A 15,551-nucleotide genomic window follows, 5' to 3' on the forward strand; every position below is an offset into this window, starting at 1 on the left:
AAATAGTTAATTTTCATTGCCCTTTTCTACCAATTTCCTTCCCTATACCCAAGACCTGGTGTAATTCATGCTTCTGTTTAGCAGTCTAATACTTCATTTAGACCTATTCTCTCCCAAATGATTCCATGCTTCAAAGTCTCTTTTTATTCTAAAATTCTGCCTCTTCAAATCTTCCAAACAACAAAATCTCCTTCTATTCCTTCATTAACCGTGCCCCCACCAAGTCATTTTGCATGTAACAGAATGGTAATTATTCCATTTCTGAAAGGTTGCTAAAGCCCATTCAAAACCTTTTCTTTTCTAACTCGCACAGCCCTAATCAAGAGACCGAGCAGCAGCAGCACTGCTAGATTATATAAGTAGACCAAGGGGCTTGGTGGATAAAAAATGAAAACATTAAAATATAATAAAAACAAACAATTTTGCCCCTTGAAATTTAAGAAAATTTGGCCTTGTGTAAACCATTTTATCTGCTTTTCAATCTAGACCATTTAGTGGAAGGTCAGGAACACCTAAAGGAATGGTTGGCTATTCTGTCTCGTGACAATCCTATCATAACAGTTCTAAGTCTAGAATATATACATTTCCATGGTAAAGTAGCGCCTGTCTGCAAAATCAGGCCATTTATTACCTTAGTTAGCAAAAAGTAGATGAGATGTTAGAAGCACAAATTTAACAAATACTATTTTATTATTTACAAAATACATAGTGATCATAAGGGCACAGGTCACAAATTACAAACGGGGAAAAGCACAGGGAAAAGTTGAGACAAATGCATTAAATGACAACAAGGTACCCATTAATATGGAATCCATTTAGAATAAAACAGTTCTTTGTTAAAGTTAGACAAGGCCAAGAGGCGGTACCTTGTTGAGTAGAAAATGCCAGTTACCTAGAAATAAACTTCTACCAAAAAGCAGAAAAGTGTTAGTAGTGTACCTAAATTAAATCATAGCATATACAGGTCCAGTGTTCCACAGTACCACCATTGGTTTTAGGCAGGAATCTGCGAGAGACTTGACTGCCTATCTTGCTGGAAGAGGAAAGCCCCAGGACTGATTAACTTCCCTACCTTCCACAAAGCTTTGTTCAGGTGACTTTGGAATGTGGCGTCAAACACCCCATTCATTTCTGCTGCAAGTTCCCTCAGAACAGACACTGTGGACTCATCACTGGCATTCAGAATCCGCACAAAGAATTTATTCCACAGTTCACCACCTTTTAGCCTAAAAATATATAAAACCATTTTCATCAAGATTAGGCATATAGGAGTTAGAATTCTTTCTGTGTTTAACTCAGTGGTACATTTATGCACCAACATGATTTAAGGTAATACCTAACTCTAGGGTTAGAGATCATTCAAGTAGTGTCCTTTGAAAACCCAAGGTCAAACTACAAAAAAAAAAAAGAAAAAAAGAAAAAAGAAAAAAGACTACCATAGTGGGAAAAGCCATAATATAATGCACATAAAGGGAAAGAAAATCTTTCATCTGAATCTATAAATTTCCTCCATGTACTAAGATGCAGCATTTCTCTTCTACAAATAGAAGAAAGACGAATTTTGTCTCCTCTCTTCTAACTTTTCTAAAGTCTAGGTCATTAGAAAGACTACAGCTTCCTCTCTTCCCCCGCCCAGGGGTTTATTATCTTCACAATCTTCTCAGAATCCTAAGCTCAAGTGAAGTAACTACTGCTTAAGTCTATGATGTTTGCGCCTTTTTTTTTTAAAGATCAGAGAAGCTTCTATTATTGTAAAAGGCAAGGCTGTTAGGAAACCCCACCTGACCCCACTTGCTTCTGTTTGTGTAAGACCCACCTAGGACCATAACCAACTGGAGATAACCTGAATCTATCCTATATGCCTTACATTATATTTCAAACCTATTTTGAAAGTACATGTTAGAGACAAATAAGACTAGCCAAATTCTGAATTAAATAAAGAAAAAAAATACAATTCAATTGTTGGCAGGGGAAAATGGAGGTGAAGGGGTGTTAAATTTTCAACACTGATTTTTCTTTTCTTTAAGTGATAGATTGGTAAGCTTATTCTGCGAAGTTAATAGCTATGATAAGGTAAGGGAGAACATGGGATATTTAATAAGTATTATGAGCAGGCCTGAGGGAATACTAAGGTTCTGAGACCAAGCAGCTGTTATTAAGAGAGCATTTACTTCCTCACCAAGGAGATTCAGTTCTCTGCTTTGGTTTCACCCATTCATTAAATAAATAATAGCCTAAAATTAGTATGTAATTTAGAAATTTAGCTTTCTTCAAGAGATGCTTATTAACTTTTGACAAAAGCTATTAAAAAGGGCCATAAGACTAACATCAATTGATTAGAAAATTATTCTCATAAAATGTTTCTATTAAGCCTTCTAAATTGAGAGGCTTCCATACTCTAGTCACGGTTTATATGTCTATGATACATCTAGGTCCAGAATGATGTCCTGAAGTCCGAATAGTTTGATTCCCATTTTTAATGAACAATTCCTTTGTCCTGCACAAGGTGCTCCACTGATACTCTAATGAAAACTGGTTAAAATTAATGAAATCATGGCATTTGGACTAAGAAACCAAGGCTGTCAAAGCAGAGAGCACCCAAGATAAAGAGAACATTATTTGGACAGGCATAGACCCTGAAACCACCAATACTTACTCAGAAATATTTTGGCTAAGTCTCCAGAGGGACCCATCCCAGAAGACCTGCAGGTGTTCCTTGAACAATAGTAAATGTGCTAAATCTGCTATACCAAACAGATCTACCTGAAATCACAAAAAGCACCATCAGCTAAAATCATTCTCTGCTACTGTCACGGCAATTTATTTATGTAGGAAGTTGACAGGTATCATAGTGCTTAGCTAAGTTTATTTTATGACATACATTTTAGTAGACTGTTCCTTATCCTTACAGTAAAGAGAGAAACTCCCCAAAGAAGTGATCAGTAGAGCCAACTCTAGGAATTATCCTAGAACAAAAGATGACAAATAGGGCTTCCCTGGTGGCACAGTGGTTGAGAGTCTGCCTGCTGATGCAGGGGACGCGGGTTCGTGCCCCGGTCTGGGAAGATCCCACATGCCGCGGAGCGGCTAGGCCCGTGAGCCATGGCCGCTGAGCCTGCGCGTCCAGAGCCTGTGCTCCGCAACGGGAGAGGCCATAACAGTGAGAGGCCCACGTACCGCAAAAAAAAAAAAAAAAAAAAAAAGACGACAAATATATCTGGACTGCCAAATTCAAATTTGTACACCTACTAAATTTGCATGGACTCTAGCTGTGATCTAAATGTGTTCTACATGACTAGTTCAGGGCTATGCTACATATTCAATCAGCAAAATGCCATATATCCAGAGCTGAGTCAGAAGGGATTTCTGCATATAATGCCACCATATAAAACACTTTATATTTCTCCTAATGTCTTTTTATATACATTATTGCATTTAATCCTCACAAGAATTCTGATGTAAACAGAGCTGATTATTATCTTTATTTTACAGAGAAGATCACAGAAAATGATTTACAAAAGACAACACAGCTAAGTGGTAGAAATGGCCCTGACACTTAGGTTACTGAGTTAGTCATGTGTCTGCACGTGTATGTGTAAATTCTTCAGTATTGTGACAGAAAAATGGTACATTTTGCTTGACTTGGTGATATTTGAAAACTAGGTCATCTGTTCCAGGAGAGACAATATCAGTAAACACTAGCTTTCATGGCTTATCTAGGTAAGAAGGAGATTAAGAAACCCTCTCCCTATTTGCTCAAGCTTGTTTTACACTTACCTGGTAGGGAGAAGAACAGTTAGCCAGGATCTTTTGTCCTTCCAGGATCTGTACAGTCCGAAAGCCGCTGAGGTTAAAAACATCTAGCTGTGCCCTAAGGTCAACACTGTAGGAAAAGTCCACTATCTTCAAAGCTTGATCGTTCTTATTACAATCATAGGGATCGTGGATTCTAAGCCCAGATGTAAGAGAAGGAGTTAATAAAAATAGGCCATGAAAGAAGCTGCATAGCTGGTCTTTAAAAAAAAAGAAAGAAAGAAAAAAAAGGAGGTACTGCAGGTGTGCCTTAGCTATGCCAATAGCTCCCTCCAGTGGTTAGTTATGAAAATGCACCTGTAAGAGCAGTGGCAGTATCCACCCAACTGGGGAACGTTAAGATGAGTTCAGTGACCCAAGCTATATCTAAGCCATTGTGCATGGCCACCACAGAACATTTATCAAGTCTCCATATTATATAAACTAAATACTGAAACTAGACTGCAGGCCTCTGTCTTGCACTGAACATATTGACATATATAACAGCAATGATTTATACACTGACAAGAATTATAATGGAGGAAATTAAGCTTTGATAGATGTCACAGTCTTTCTTGTTTACTATTAGATTAGGCTTTCCGAGTGTCATTCAGATCCCTCCTTCCCAGAGTTTAACTGAAAACAACATAAGGCTGTTTTTTGGTAAAGTGATACCTTTACAAAATACTGTAAACCATCCTGTTTATATTAAATTAATACCATACTGTCTTCCTCTTATATGTAATTCCAATCCTGTTTCCTTACAAAAAAAAAAGAGAAAAGAACTTTATAGCACTAATTCACTATTGATTTTCCTCAGGCTTATCTATTCCATGTAATAAAGCTATTCTCCAAAGAGATATAGGAACTATTTATGTGAGGAAAAAATGGATTATTTTTGTGTTCCTTCTGTTTCTCTGCTTTCTCAGTTGGTGTTTTCAAATCCCTGATGGATGTCAGTGGCAGATCTTATATTCCTAAATATAGGCTTTGATTAATCCTATCACATATACCTCCACAGCACAGAATGATCTATTTTACTTTAAAATTTATGATTCCTTACTACAACTTGTTTTTGGCCATCATAAAACTATAATTCCCAAATATTTTCAAAACTTGGGAGAGGTAGGAAAAATGTTTCTGAGAATAATAAAAAGAAGCAGGAAGGTCTCCTAGCTCTCTAATCATCCATTCACTGTTACCCTGGGCAAGACATTCCACTTTTTTGGATCTCATTTTACACACACACACACACAATGTAGAAACTGCACTAAATGATTTCAAAAGGCTCTTTCACACAGACATAGAGAATAGACTTGAGGCTATGGGGAGGGGGAAGGGTAAGCTGGGATGAAGTGAGAGAGTAACATTGACATATATACACTACCAAATGTAAAATAGACAGCTAGTGGGAAGCAGCCGCATAGCACAGGGAGATCAGCTCACAGCTTTGTGACCACCTAGAGGAGTGGGATAAGGAGGGTGGGAGGGAGATGCAAGAGGGAGGGGATATGGGGATATATGTATACATGTAGCTGATTCACTTTGTTATACAGCAGAAACTAACACAACATTGTAAAGCAATTATACTCCAATAGAGATGTTTAAAAAAAAAGGCTCTTTCAATTCCTTGTGCATCTATATGAAATTTCCTATCAAATTTGAAAAGTTGTCACAAAGTAAAAGGCAATGTCCCTTCAACACTATGTGGTTTCCTGGAGTCCTCTAGTGACTGAGAGAAGGATATTTGAATACACAGCATACAAATGCCTAATCCCAAAAAGGCTTAGAAAATCTCTTTGCTTACAATTTCCATGAAAAGTCCTGAGAACTCTAGCACTATCCTTTGAAATTTCAGTGCTATGAAATAGAATGAAAATAAAAACTATACCAGGGGTTCTCACATTTGGAAACATATGGGGAGATATTTGGTGATCACAATGGCTGGGGGATTGTAACTTGTGTTTGGGTGAGAGGTAGTTACGGGGAAATAGATATAAAACATCCTGACATGCTTGGACCAGACCTGCACAAAGAATTATCTCATCCAAAGTACCTATGGTGCCCTGGATGAGAAATGCTGCTGTATTATGCCTGGGGAAGCCTTTAGGGCTCTGCCATCTCAGGAAAGAAGGTAGGATGCTCTAGTTTTTTTGGTTATAATTGCAGAAATACATTGAAGGTTATTTTAATTTCCATGCCAACTATGATTTAGAGTCTAATTCAGTTTCTTCTTACAGAATAAGTAGTCAGGAGAAATGTAAAGAATGATTCCAACTTTTAGTGTACACGAATGACCTCAGAGAGAAAGTTAACTGCTTACCCAAGTCACAGGCTTGGGGCAGACAAAGCATCTTTAAACCAGACTGCTTCACTCAAATACCATGAGATCAATGCCCATTATTAGAGGGGTGTGTTGGTCCTCTAGTCCTTTCCATAAAACAAAAATTGTTGAGCATCTTTGCCTTGTTTATGCCTCGATGTTGTCTGTATTTTCTCAGTTCTTAGTATTTGGGCTTCATTTCTTATTTCCTGCTCTGTGCTCACCCCTTGAACCTGACGGCTAAACTGGATTTAATTTGAACACTAAGCCCCTTTTCTTGGCATGGTTTGCATTTGCACTCTGGTTTTACCTACTTCTCTTGGCAATTACCTCAATTTGGTGTGACTTAAGCTCTGGTCTTTGAAACTGAGCAGTGCCTCAGTTTTGCTAGCATCCTTGCTAGCTCCGCACTGGTCCCACACAAAGAAAGACTAGACAATCTACTTCACATTTCCCCAAATATTCACATTTTACATCTCTTCTTGACAGGAATCATCACGATGGAGTTGTTAATTCTTTTTTTCTGGATTTTTTCCTCAACGTGTTCTTTTTGGTTGAATTCTTTTAAACTATTCCCAGTGACTATTGACTTTTAGGTAGCAAATATTCTCTTAACGTACTGTGTTCATTAATATGGCATTTATCAAAAGGCAAAAGAGAATGGCAACTATCCATGTTTTATGACAAAGCTGACAGAATTATAAGAGAATGAAAAGGACCAACCTGTTTCTAAGAATCAGACTCCTTGGACTCAAGTCACCATGGACTATTTCTGCTTTGTGTAGTTTCTCCATCATTGTCAAGAGGTTACAAACAATCAACACTATCATTTCATGGGTAATAAGTTCACTGTATTGAAGAAGATCCTGGAAATAGAAGGACAGAAAACTATTTCTTAATTTGGGGTGACTTACACTCAATACCTTGCTTACCACTGCCCTGTACTCTTCCTTGTTGTTCTCTATTAGAATGTCGGCTCCTTTGTAGGTTGGGTTTTTGTCCCATTTTTAATAATGCTGCTTTCCAATTAGATTGTTTATAAGGATTTAATGAAATAATGGATGAAGAGCATCAAGGATGAGCCTGGCCCATAATAGGTGTTCTATAAATGGTAGTTTTAAAATACCATCATTCCAACCATTTTGGAGAATTTGTATTACCATCAAAATTGTAGCAAAACCATCACTATGTTGTACACCTGAAACTAATATAACATTGTCTATCAACTATACTTCAATTTAAAAAGAGATGAGAAATAAAAACCTCGGAAACACTAAACTAAAAAAAGGCAGTAAAACTTCCTTAAGAACATCCCAAAGAATAAAATGATATATTGTGGGGAGTTCCCTGGTGGCCTAGTGGTTAGGATTCTGGCCTTTCACTGCCAAGGGCCTGGGTTCAGTCCCTGGTTGCGGTACCGAGATCCCGCAAGCCGTGTGGTGTGGCCAAAAAAGATATATTGTGTTTGGGTTCCAAAAATGATCCAGGGGGAAAGTATACATAGAACAAGAGTGGCAAAAATAGACCTCTGGTTTCCATTCCTCACATAAGGAGCTTGGAAGTTACCACTGTCCTAACATGTAAAAAGCTGAGCCAACTGAAAAATCAACAACTTCTTTAGGATCTGTATGCATAGGGGGGGCCCCACATTTTTGTGAACTTTACCTCTAGGAGCCAGACCAGGTTCTCACAGTAAATATCACAGAAAAATTCCCCTAGTGCTTCCAGCAGCGGGAGGGGAAAAAAGAACCATTTGAAATAGGCCACAGCACTCTGTTCTTTTTAACAAGGCCTGCCTTCAGGGGAAACTAGTTAACCAGAGCCTAACCTGCTGGGGCATTTTCAGAGCCTACCTGACCTGGGGAAGGGAAATACACAATTCCAGCCCACTCCAGCCATCTTGTCCTACCTAAGCCGGGTGGTGGGGGGTATGGGGGTAGGAAACTGAGAAACTTGTGAAGTTCACAGTCCAAAGGCATAGGCTCGCTGCAAAAGACGATGAATCATAGCACTGTACAACACCTTCCCTCCCCTCACACCTTATCATCATATTACTAAAGGCCTATTTACAGTAGTTCCTTTTACCCAGTACATCATGCCTGGCTATCAAGAAAAAATTACAAGGCATACCAAAAAGCAAAAAACGCAATTTGAACAAGCATCAAAACCAGACATGGCAGGGATGTTGGAATTACCAGACCAGGAATTTAAAACAAAAGTGGACATGAACTGGTGATGGTCACAGTTAGATGACCAGGTCATTACACAATTCTGTCTACTTTTATATGTTTGAAAATTGACATAATAAAAAGTTAAAGGAGGTTCTTGGTCAAAATGACTTGGAAAAAGAAAACAATGCTTTTAACTCATAATTTAATTGGTCTATTTCTAGAAGATTAACAGGAATTCTGTACTAAATTCCTTTGCTAAATGGAGCACAAATCTCTCTACTTGAGGACTTTAAATGATATGTTTTCATATTATTGCAAACCTGAAGGGTGAAGCAGTTTATATATTGGTGCCAAACAATACAGCCATCTTGGTATTGATAACAGATACACAAATTATCACACTCCTCATTTAAACGTTCCTTTAACTTGAAGTTGATATAAAAGTCCCATGGGACAGGTTGAGAAGATACCTGTAAGAAAATATATTTTAAAAATAAGAGTCATTAGAATCTATGGTTATAGTTGGCAGAATGAAAACATTCCCTCCAGCCCTTCCTATATCCCAACAGAAATAATAGTAACGGGATATTTTAAAAGGTAGAAATCTATAATAAAGGACGGAGCAGCAGGAAATTCTGAAAGCTGGAAAGAGAATAATAAGAGGTAACAATCCACTTAACAGATCCAAGAAAGCTGATTCTAGCAGTGGAGAAAGCCGAAAGCCACCATATTTATACTACAAGACCATCTCCCTATAATATAAAACTGGTGGTACTAATTACCTATAGAATTAAGGGTGAAGGTGGAGCTAAAACAGGGGTGGTTGAACTCTGTAAAGAGAACATCAGTCCCCAGACTCCCCTCCTGCTCCTGTAGCCCAGCCTAGCCCTGCCTCTCTCTCATTCTTGAAGACCAGAAGTTTATTCCTAGAGAATATAAAACAGAAGGGCTCTGGACTAGAGGACACCGTGCATCGTTGAGGGTGGGAATACCATATGGAGAAGAGGAAGAAGTTTATCATATGTCAAATGTTAAGATGCATCTTCCTGCCCCTCTACTCTGCAGACTAACTTCCCCATGCAGCTTTCAGGAGGCTAGCAGCCAGGATTACATGCTCTAGGCAGGAAACCAGAAGTTTTCTCTGAGGAATCTGATAAACTCAAAAGACCCAAAGATTGAGGATTTTCCAACAAAATGGCCAAGTGAGATCACTGTACAGTGAAGCCTACAGCTGTCAAGGTCCCACCATATAACAGAGCTTTCAACTGGCTTTCAACTTAAATATGAAGAGACAGCCAAAGACTTGAAGAAAGCCTCTAATATGAAAGACAGAGATCAAAACAGACAAAAGGAAACAGATGATGCAGGGAGAAAAAAAAAATTAAAGTATCATTAATATACTCAGAGAGATAAGGAATATTTCATCTTTGAAATGAAGAACAGAATGCTACAAAGAAAGAACATGATAAAAGAAATGAAAAACCCAGTAAAAAGACTGAAAATAAAGTTGACAAAACATTCAGAAAGTAAAGCAAAAAGACAAAGAGAAAATAGGAGAAAAAAAGATAAGGTTTTTAAAGAATCTGTCCAGGAGACCCCAAATCCTAATAAAAGGAATTCTAGAATAAGTGAACAGAAAAGACTCGGGGGAAGAAATAATTTTTTCTTTGAAGATAATTCCTCAGAACTGAAGGAATCTCCAGATTGAAATGGCCATCAAGTGCCTAGCATATGGGTGAAAATACACTTTTACCAAAGCATGTAATTGTGAAATTTCAGAATGCTGGGGACAAACATAAGATCCTACAAGGATCCAGAGAGAGGGGGAAAAAAAAAAAAAATCACACAGAGAATGGCAAAAGATTTTAAAAGCAAGGTTAGAAGCCAAAAGCTAATGGAGCTTATCTTCAAAATTCTAAAGAAAAAAAGTTTTGAACCTAGAATTCTAATATCCAGCCAACCTACCAATCAAATAAAGATGTGGAATAAGAAATATTTTGACATGCAAGGTTTCAAAAAATTTACATCCTATGCATCCTTTCTCAGGAAGCTACTAAAATATGAGGACTTAAACCAAGAAAGGAAAAGAAAACGGGATCCAACGTAACTAGGCATTCAATATAAAAAAGAGGTCATGTGAATCCCTGGGATGATGGTGAATGGAAATTTCAAGGTAATATAGTGTGTGTGTGTGTGTGTGTGTGTGTGTGTGTGTGTGTGTGTGTGTACGTGTCAAGCCTAGAATGTAACTTGTCCAGATTGGAGCGAGCCAGAAAATTTCAGATGTCCTCAAAAAGATAAAATTGATGTAACACCTGACATGTTTGGACACATTGAGAGATTTACACAATACCCTCTCATTTTTTTTTTTTTTTTTGCGGTACGCGGGCCTCTCACTGCTGTGGCCTCTCCTGTTGCCGGAGCACAGGCTCTGGACGCGCAGGCCCAGCGGCCATGGCTCACGGGCCCAGCTGCTCCGCGGCATGTGGGATCCTCCCGGACCGGGGCACGAATCCGCGTTCATCGGCAGGCGGACTCTCAACCAATGCGCCACCAGGGAAGCCACACCCTCTCATTTTTGATATCTCATCTTGGCATATAATGGTGAGTGATTTCTTTATGCGTCACTGACTTTCCTATAAGGAAGCTTATAGACTATGAAAAGGATCTTATGGTACCATGGGGTCACAGTTACTGCTTCAACCAACATTATTTACAAAGAAATTGAAATGACAGAGAATCAGTCCCACCTTTATTATGGTTGACTCTGCAGAGTTTCTTGGCGTCACCCAGAATAATTTGTAGTCTTCACATATCAGGTATTGTTGTTTAATGCAATAATCCTCATTATCTGTTGAGAAGGTTTGATTCCATTTCAAAATCACTGTGAATATGTATAGCCCCCTAGCTTTTACTTCCTGGCTTAAGGGCTAAAGGCACTCACTTTATATTTGCCAGTTAGTAGCATCTAGAATACTTTTCAAAATCATTTGTTAAAAACTGAAAGAGGGGATAAAAAAATTGAAAGAGGGGAAGACAGAATTCCTATTGTTACTGGGACATGAACTTATCAATGTGTCAACTCCTATAATGTTGTTTCTTACATTCTAGAAATATTGATTGTACTTAAGCATCAAATTCAAGTACAAATAATCACTTATTTGTATATTGTCATACACAAAAGGACATGCATTCAACGATACTTACCTAATTCAATTTCCTTCTCTATTTCCAAATTAGGCATTGGTTTATCTTCTACAAAAAACTCTGTAGAGGTACTCAGCTCCGGTAGGGATTTTAGTAGTTGTCTGCGATACTGTGAACACCAGGGTGACTGAGTAGGGCTGTCTGCGGGAAAAAAAATGTTGAAAAAAATTATCCCAAAACTTAAAATGGGTATTATAACAGAGGAGGGGGAAAAAAAACCATGATCGCATGATCAATACTGCTAACCTAACAAGACTCATCTATCTCAGGTCTTTATAATACCGAATTCAGTTAGTACTCACTTATTCTAGAGATTTCACAATTTATGGCAACTTTTCTAGAGAAGAAATACTTATACCTCAGTTTGCTCTGATAAATAAGTGTTCACTGGACATGGATATAGATATTTGTTTACAAATGGTATATATGAACCTACCTGCAGTCTCACTAGTGAGCTCCAGTTTCTCAGGAATTTGAAGACATTTGATGGAGGAGGTGCTTGTAACTGAGGCAGAAGATCCAGAGAACCCAGAGGAGTGTGTGGCTTCACCACTGTCTTCAATAATTGGGCTGAAAGAACCACAGATGAGTCAATGCTCAAGGGGGTAATTTATATCAACTTATCTTTATTATACTTTTATTTGCTATTCAATAGTCTCAATTTTAAAGTTCATTATTTTCCTGAAAAAAAAAAAAAGATTCATAATCAGAATCTAGGTAACTTTACCTACTCTGGTTGAAAAGCAATGCCAAGCATTAAATTTATGTTTTATTAACCTAATCTATAGGAAATGCCTTCTTCTACGTCTATTCTAAACGGACTGAGAAAAACTAAGACACTAACTTCCTTCCTCTTTATCCATTCTTTGGACTTTTTAACTCTTCAATAAGCAAAGGTCAAGAAAGAAAAAGCGAAATTATTCAAGGTGAATACATGCTAGAAAATGTGAAAAAAGTTTGCAAATACAGTCTTAAAAGCACAAAATGGCAAATTAAAGAATATTCCTGGGCTTCCCTGGTGGCGCAGTGGTTATGAATCCACCTGCCAATGCAGGTGACACGGGTTTGAACCCTGGTCCGGGAAGATCCCACATGCCGCGGAGCAACTAAGTCCGTGAGCCACAACTACTGAGCCTGCGCTCTAGAGCCCGCAAGCCACAACTACTGAGTCCACGTGCCACAACTACTGAAGCCCGTCCTGGAGCCCATGCTCCGCAACAAGAGAAGCCACTGCAATAAGAAGCCACGCACCACAATGAAGAGTACCCCCACTCGCCACAACTAGAGAAAGCCCGCACACAGCAATGAAGACCCAATGCAGCCAAAAATAAATAAATAAAAACTATTTCTAAAACTGGAATGTTTGTTTAAATCAGGTGGCTTTTAAATATGGAGAGATCACAAGGCTTAGTCCCTGGCTCTCTATGCCATTCCCCCCCTCTTCTTTATTCATTTCCATCTCTCTACCAAAAGATATTTCAAAAAACATGTCTCCAGTGGAGTCAAGATGGCTACCAGGAGGACGAGAAATTCGTGTCTCCTCACAACTAGGGCACCTACCAGGCACTGGTGGGGGACCACAGACATCTCAGGGGACGGGAGGAACCCCCAGCCACCGGGTAGGACGTGGGGCGTGGGGGGAGTGAAGGGGGAAGAGAAGTGGAGGGGGACCAGACTGGCGCCCCTGAGGGGCTGCTGGGGGAGGGTAAGGGATCCCACCCCGAAAGGGGGAAACTGGGGAACCATTAGGAGGGCAGAGGATCAAAAGGGAGCATGGCCAGGTTTCCACTGCCCACTTGGACCCCCAGGAACCTGCTGAGATCCTGGGCCTGATCCTCTCCCCACTGAGGCCCTCTCCAGACGCGCGGGTCCTGAGGGAGTGGGAGGGAGGGAAGCGGGAGCAAAAGTAAAGGTTGGACTTCAGGGACCAACACCCCTGAGGGGTGTCTGGGGGAGGAGGAGTTCCTACACCCAGCAGGACCCACCCATGGTTAGGGGTCCAGTGGCCCAGTGGGGGGCGGGTGGGGAAGACCCTGGCAGAGACCATAGGGGAGGGGCATGAAGAAACAGAAGGTAACACGGCCAGTGCCTTCCCTGTCCACTTAGGCACTGGGAAGCCTGTTGGGGTCCAGGGCCTAATCCTCTGCCCTCAGTGCCTCCCTCCTGCCCTGGAGAGCCCAAGCCCTGCCCCTACACCCTCACTCAGGGCCCTACCTCCAAACTCCCGAACGCCACACTCTACAGGTCCTTCTTTCCACGTGCTGCCTACCCGCCTCTGTGCAGGTCCTAAGCAGAGGCCCCGCCCCATGCTTGAATGTCGTCCCGCCTAGGCCCCACCCCATGCTCAAACGTCACCCCCACGCCCTAGGTCCCGCCCCACCCTAAACCCCACCCCCGCCTAAACTCCTCCCCCAGAGTCAAGGTTTTTTTTCTTTTCTTCTCTTTTAGATTGGGTTCTGTTTTACCTTGTTGATTCACTGCTGTTGATTCTTTTATATTTTTATTTTTCTTAATAAACCTTTTATTATTCTAATTTTATTTTATTCTTTATACTTTGTTAGTGAAAGAACTTCTTTCACTTTTGGCTTCTTCCCCACCCCACCCCCCTTGTTTTTCCTTTTTTCTGCTGTGGTTTTATTTTACCTTGTTGCAGTTGCTTCAATTATACTTTACTTTTCCTAATATATTTTTTATCTTTCTAATTTTATTTTGTTTTTTATTCTTTGATACTGTACTGCTCCTTTTTTTCTTTCTTTCTTCCTTTTTTTTTTTTTACCATGCCACAAAGCTTATGGGATCTTGGTTCCCAGGCTGGAGGTCGGGCCTGAGCTCCTGTGATGGGAGCTCTGAGTCCAAACCACTGGACTAACAGAGAACCTCAGACCCCAGGGAATATCAGTCAGAGTGAGGCCTCCTGGAGGTCCTCATCTCAGCACCAACACCTGGATATATCCAACTGCCTGCAAACTCCACTGCTGGACGCCTCAGGCCAAACGGCCAGTAAGACAGGAATACAACACCACCCATTAAAAAAGAAAAAGAAAAAGAAAAAGAAAGGACAAAAAAACTTGTTACAGACAAAGGAGCAAGGTAAAAACCTACAAGACCAAATTAATGAAGACGAAATAGGCAACCTACCGGAAAAAGAATTCAGAGTAATGATAGTAAAGATGATCCAAAACCTCAGAAACAGAATGGAGAAAATACAAGAAACATTTAACAAGGATCTAGAAGAACTAAAGAGCAAACAAACAGTGATGAACAACACAATTACTGAAATTAAAAATACTCTAGAAGGAATCAATAACAGAATAACTGAGACAGAAGAATGGATAAGTGAGCTAGAAGATAAAATGGTGGAAATAACTGCCAGGGAGCAGAATAAAGAAAAAAGAATGGGGCTTCCCTGGTGGCGCAGTGGTTGAGAGTCCGCCTGCTGATGCAGGGGATGTGGGTTTGTGCCCCGGTCCGGGAAGATCCCACATGCCGCGGAGCGGCTAGGCCCGTGAGCCATGGCCGCTGAGCCTGCGCGTCTGGAGCCTGTGCTCCGCAACGGGAGAGGCCACAACAGTGAGAGGCCTGCGTAGCAAAAAAAAAAAAAAAGAAAAAAGAATGAAAAGAATTGAGGACACTCTCAGAGACTCTGGGACAACATTAAACGCACCAACATTCGAATTATAGGGGTCCCAGAAAAAGAAGAGGAAAAGATAGAGTCTGAGAAAATATTTGAAGAGATTATAGTTGAAAACTTCCCTATCATGAGAAAGGAAATAGTCAATCAAGTCCAGGAAGCACAGAGAGTACCATACAGGATAAACCCAAAGAGAAACACGCCGAGACATATATTAATCAAACTATCAAAAATTAAATAAAAAGAAAAAATACTGAAAGCAGCAAGGGAAAAGCAACAAATAACATATAAAGGAATCCCCATAGGTTAACAGCTGATTTTTCAGCAGAAACTCTGCAAGCCAGAAGTGAGTGGCAGGATATATTTAAAGTGATAAAAGGGAAAAACCTACAACCAAGATTACTCTACCCAACAAGGACCTCATTCA

At 39.9% G+C, this 15,551-nt stretch overlaps 1 protein-coding gene across 2 annotated transcripts in view; it reads right to left on the bottom strand.

Annotated features, from left to right (window-relative positions):
* Positions 1–671: 671 nt before the first annotated feature.
* BUB1B (BUB1 mitotic checkpoint serine/threonine kinase B) overlaps positions 672–15,551 on the bottom strand; it is a 57,647-nt gene continuing 42,767 nt past the window's right edge. Inside the window, exons 16-23 of one of the 2 annotated variants that reach the window (XM_029239608.1) lie at positions 11,930–12,063; positions 11,494–11,634; positions 11,037–11,137; positions 8,607–8,756; positions 6,839–6,981; positions 3,778–3,949; positions 2,657–2,763; positions 672–1,226 (exon numbers count right to left, since the gene is read on the bottom strand). In XM_029239608.1, the coding sequence (XP_029095441.1) occupies positions 995–1,226; positions 2,657–2,763; positions 3,778–3,949; positions 6,839–6,981; positions 8,607–8,756; positions 11,037–11,137; positions 11,494–11,634; positions 11,930–12,063 (1,180 nt within the window). In that variant the 3' untranslated portion in view covers positions 672–994. The remainder of the gene's footprint in view (positions 1,227–2,656; positions 2,764–3,777; positions 3,950–6,838; positions 6,982–8,606; positions 8,757–11,036; positions 11,138–11,493; positions 11,635–11,929; positions 12,064–15,551) is intronic. The other variant, XR_003796091.1, reaches the window with a different exon arrangement.

This window comes from Monodon monoceros, unplaced genomic scaffold, assembly GCF_005190385.1.
Source record: "Monodon monoceros isolate NGI ecotype Baffin Bay Population unplaced genomic scaffold, NGI_Narwhal_1 Super_Scaffold_21, whole genome shotgun sequence".
NCBI lineage: Eukaryota > Metazoa > Chordata > Mammalia > Artiodactyla > Monodontidae > Monodon > Monodon monoceros.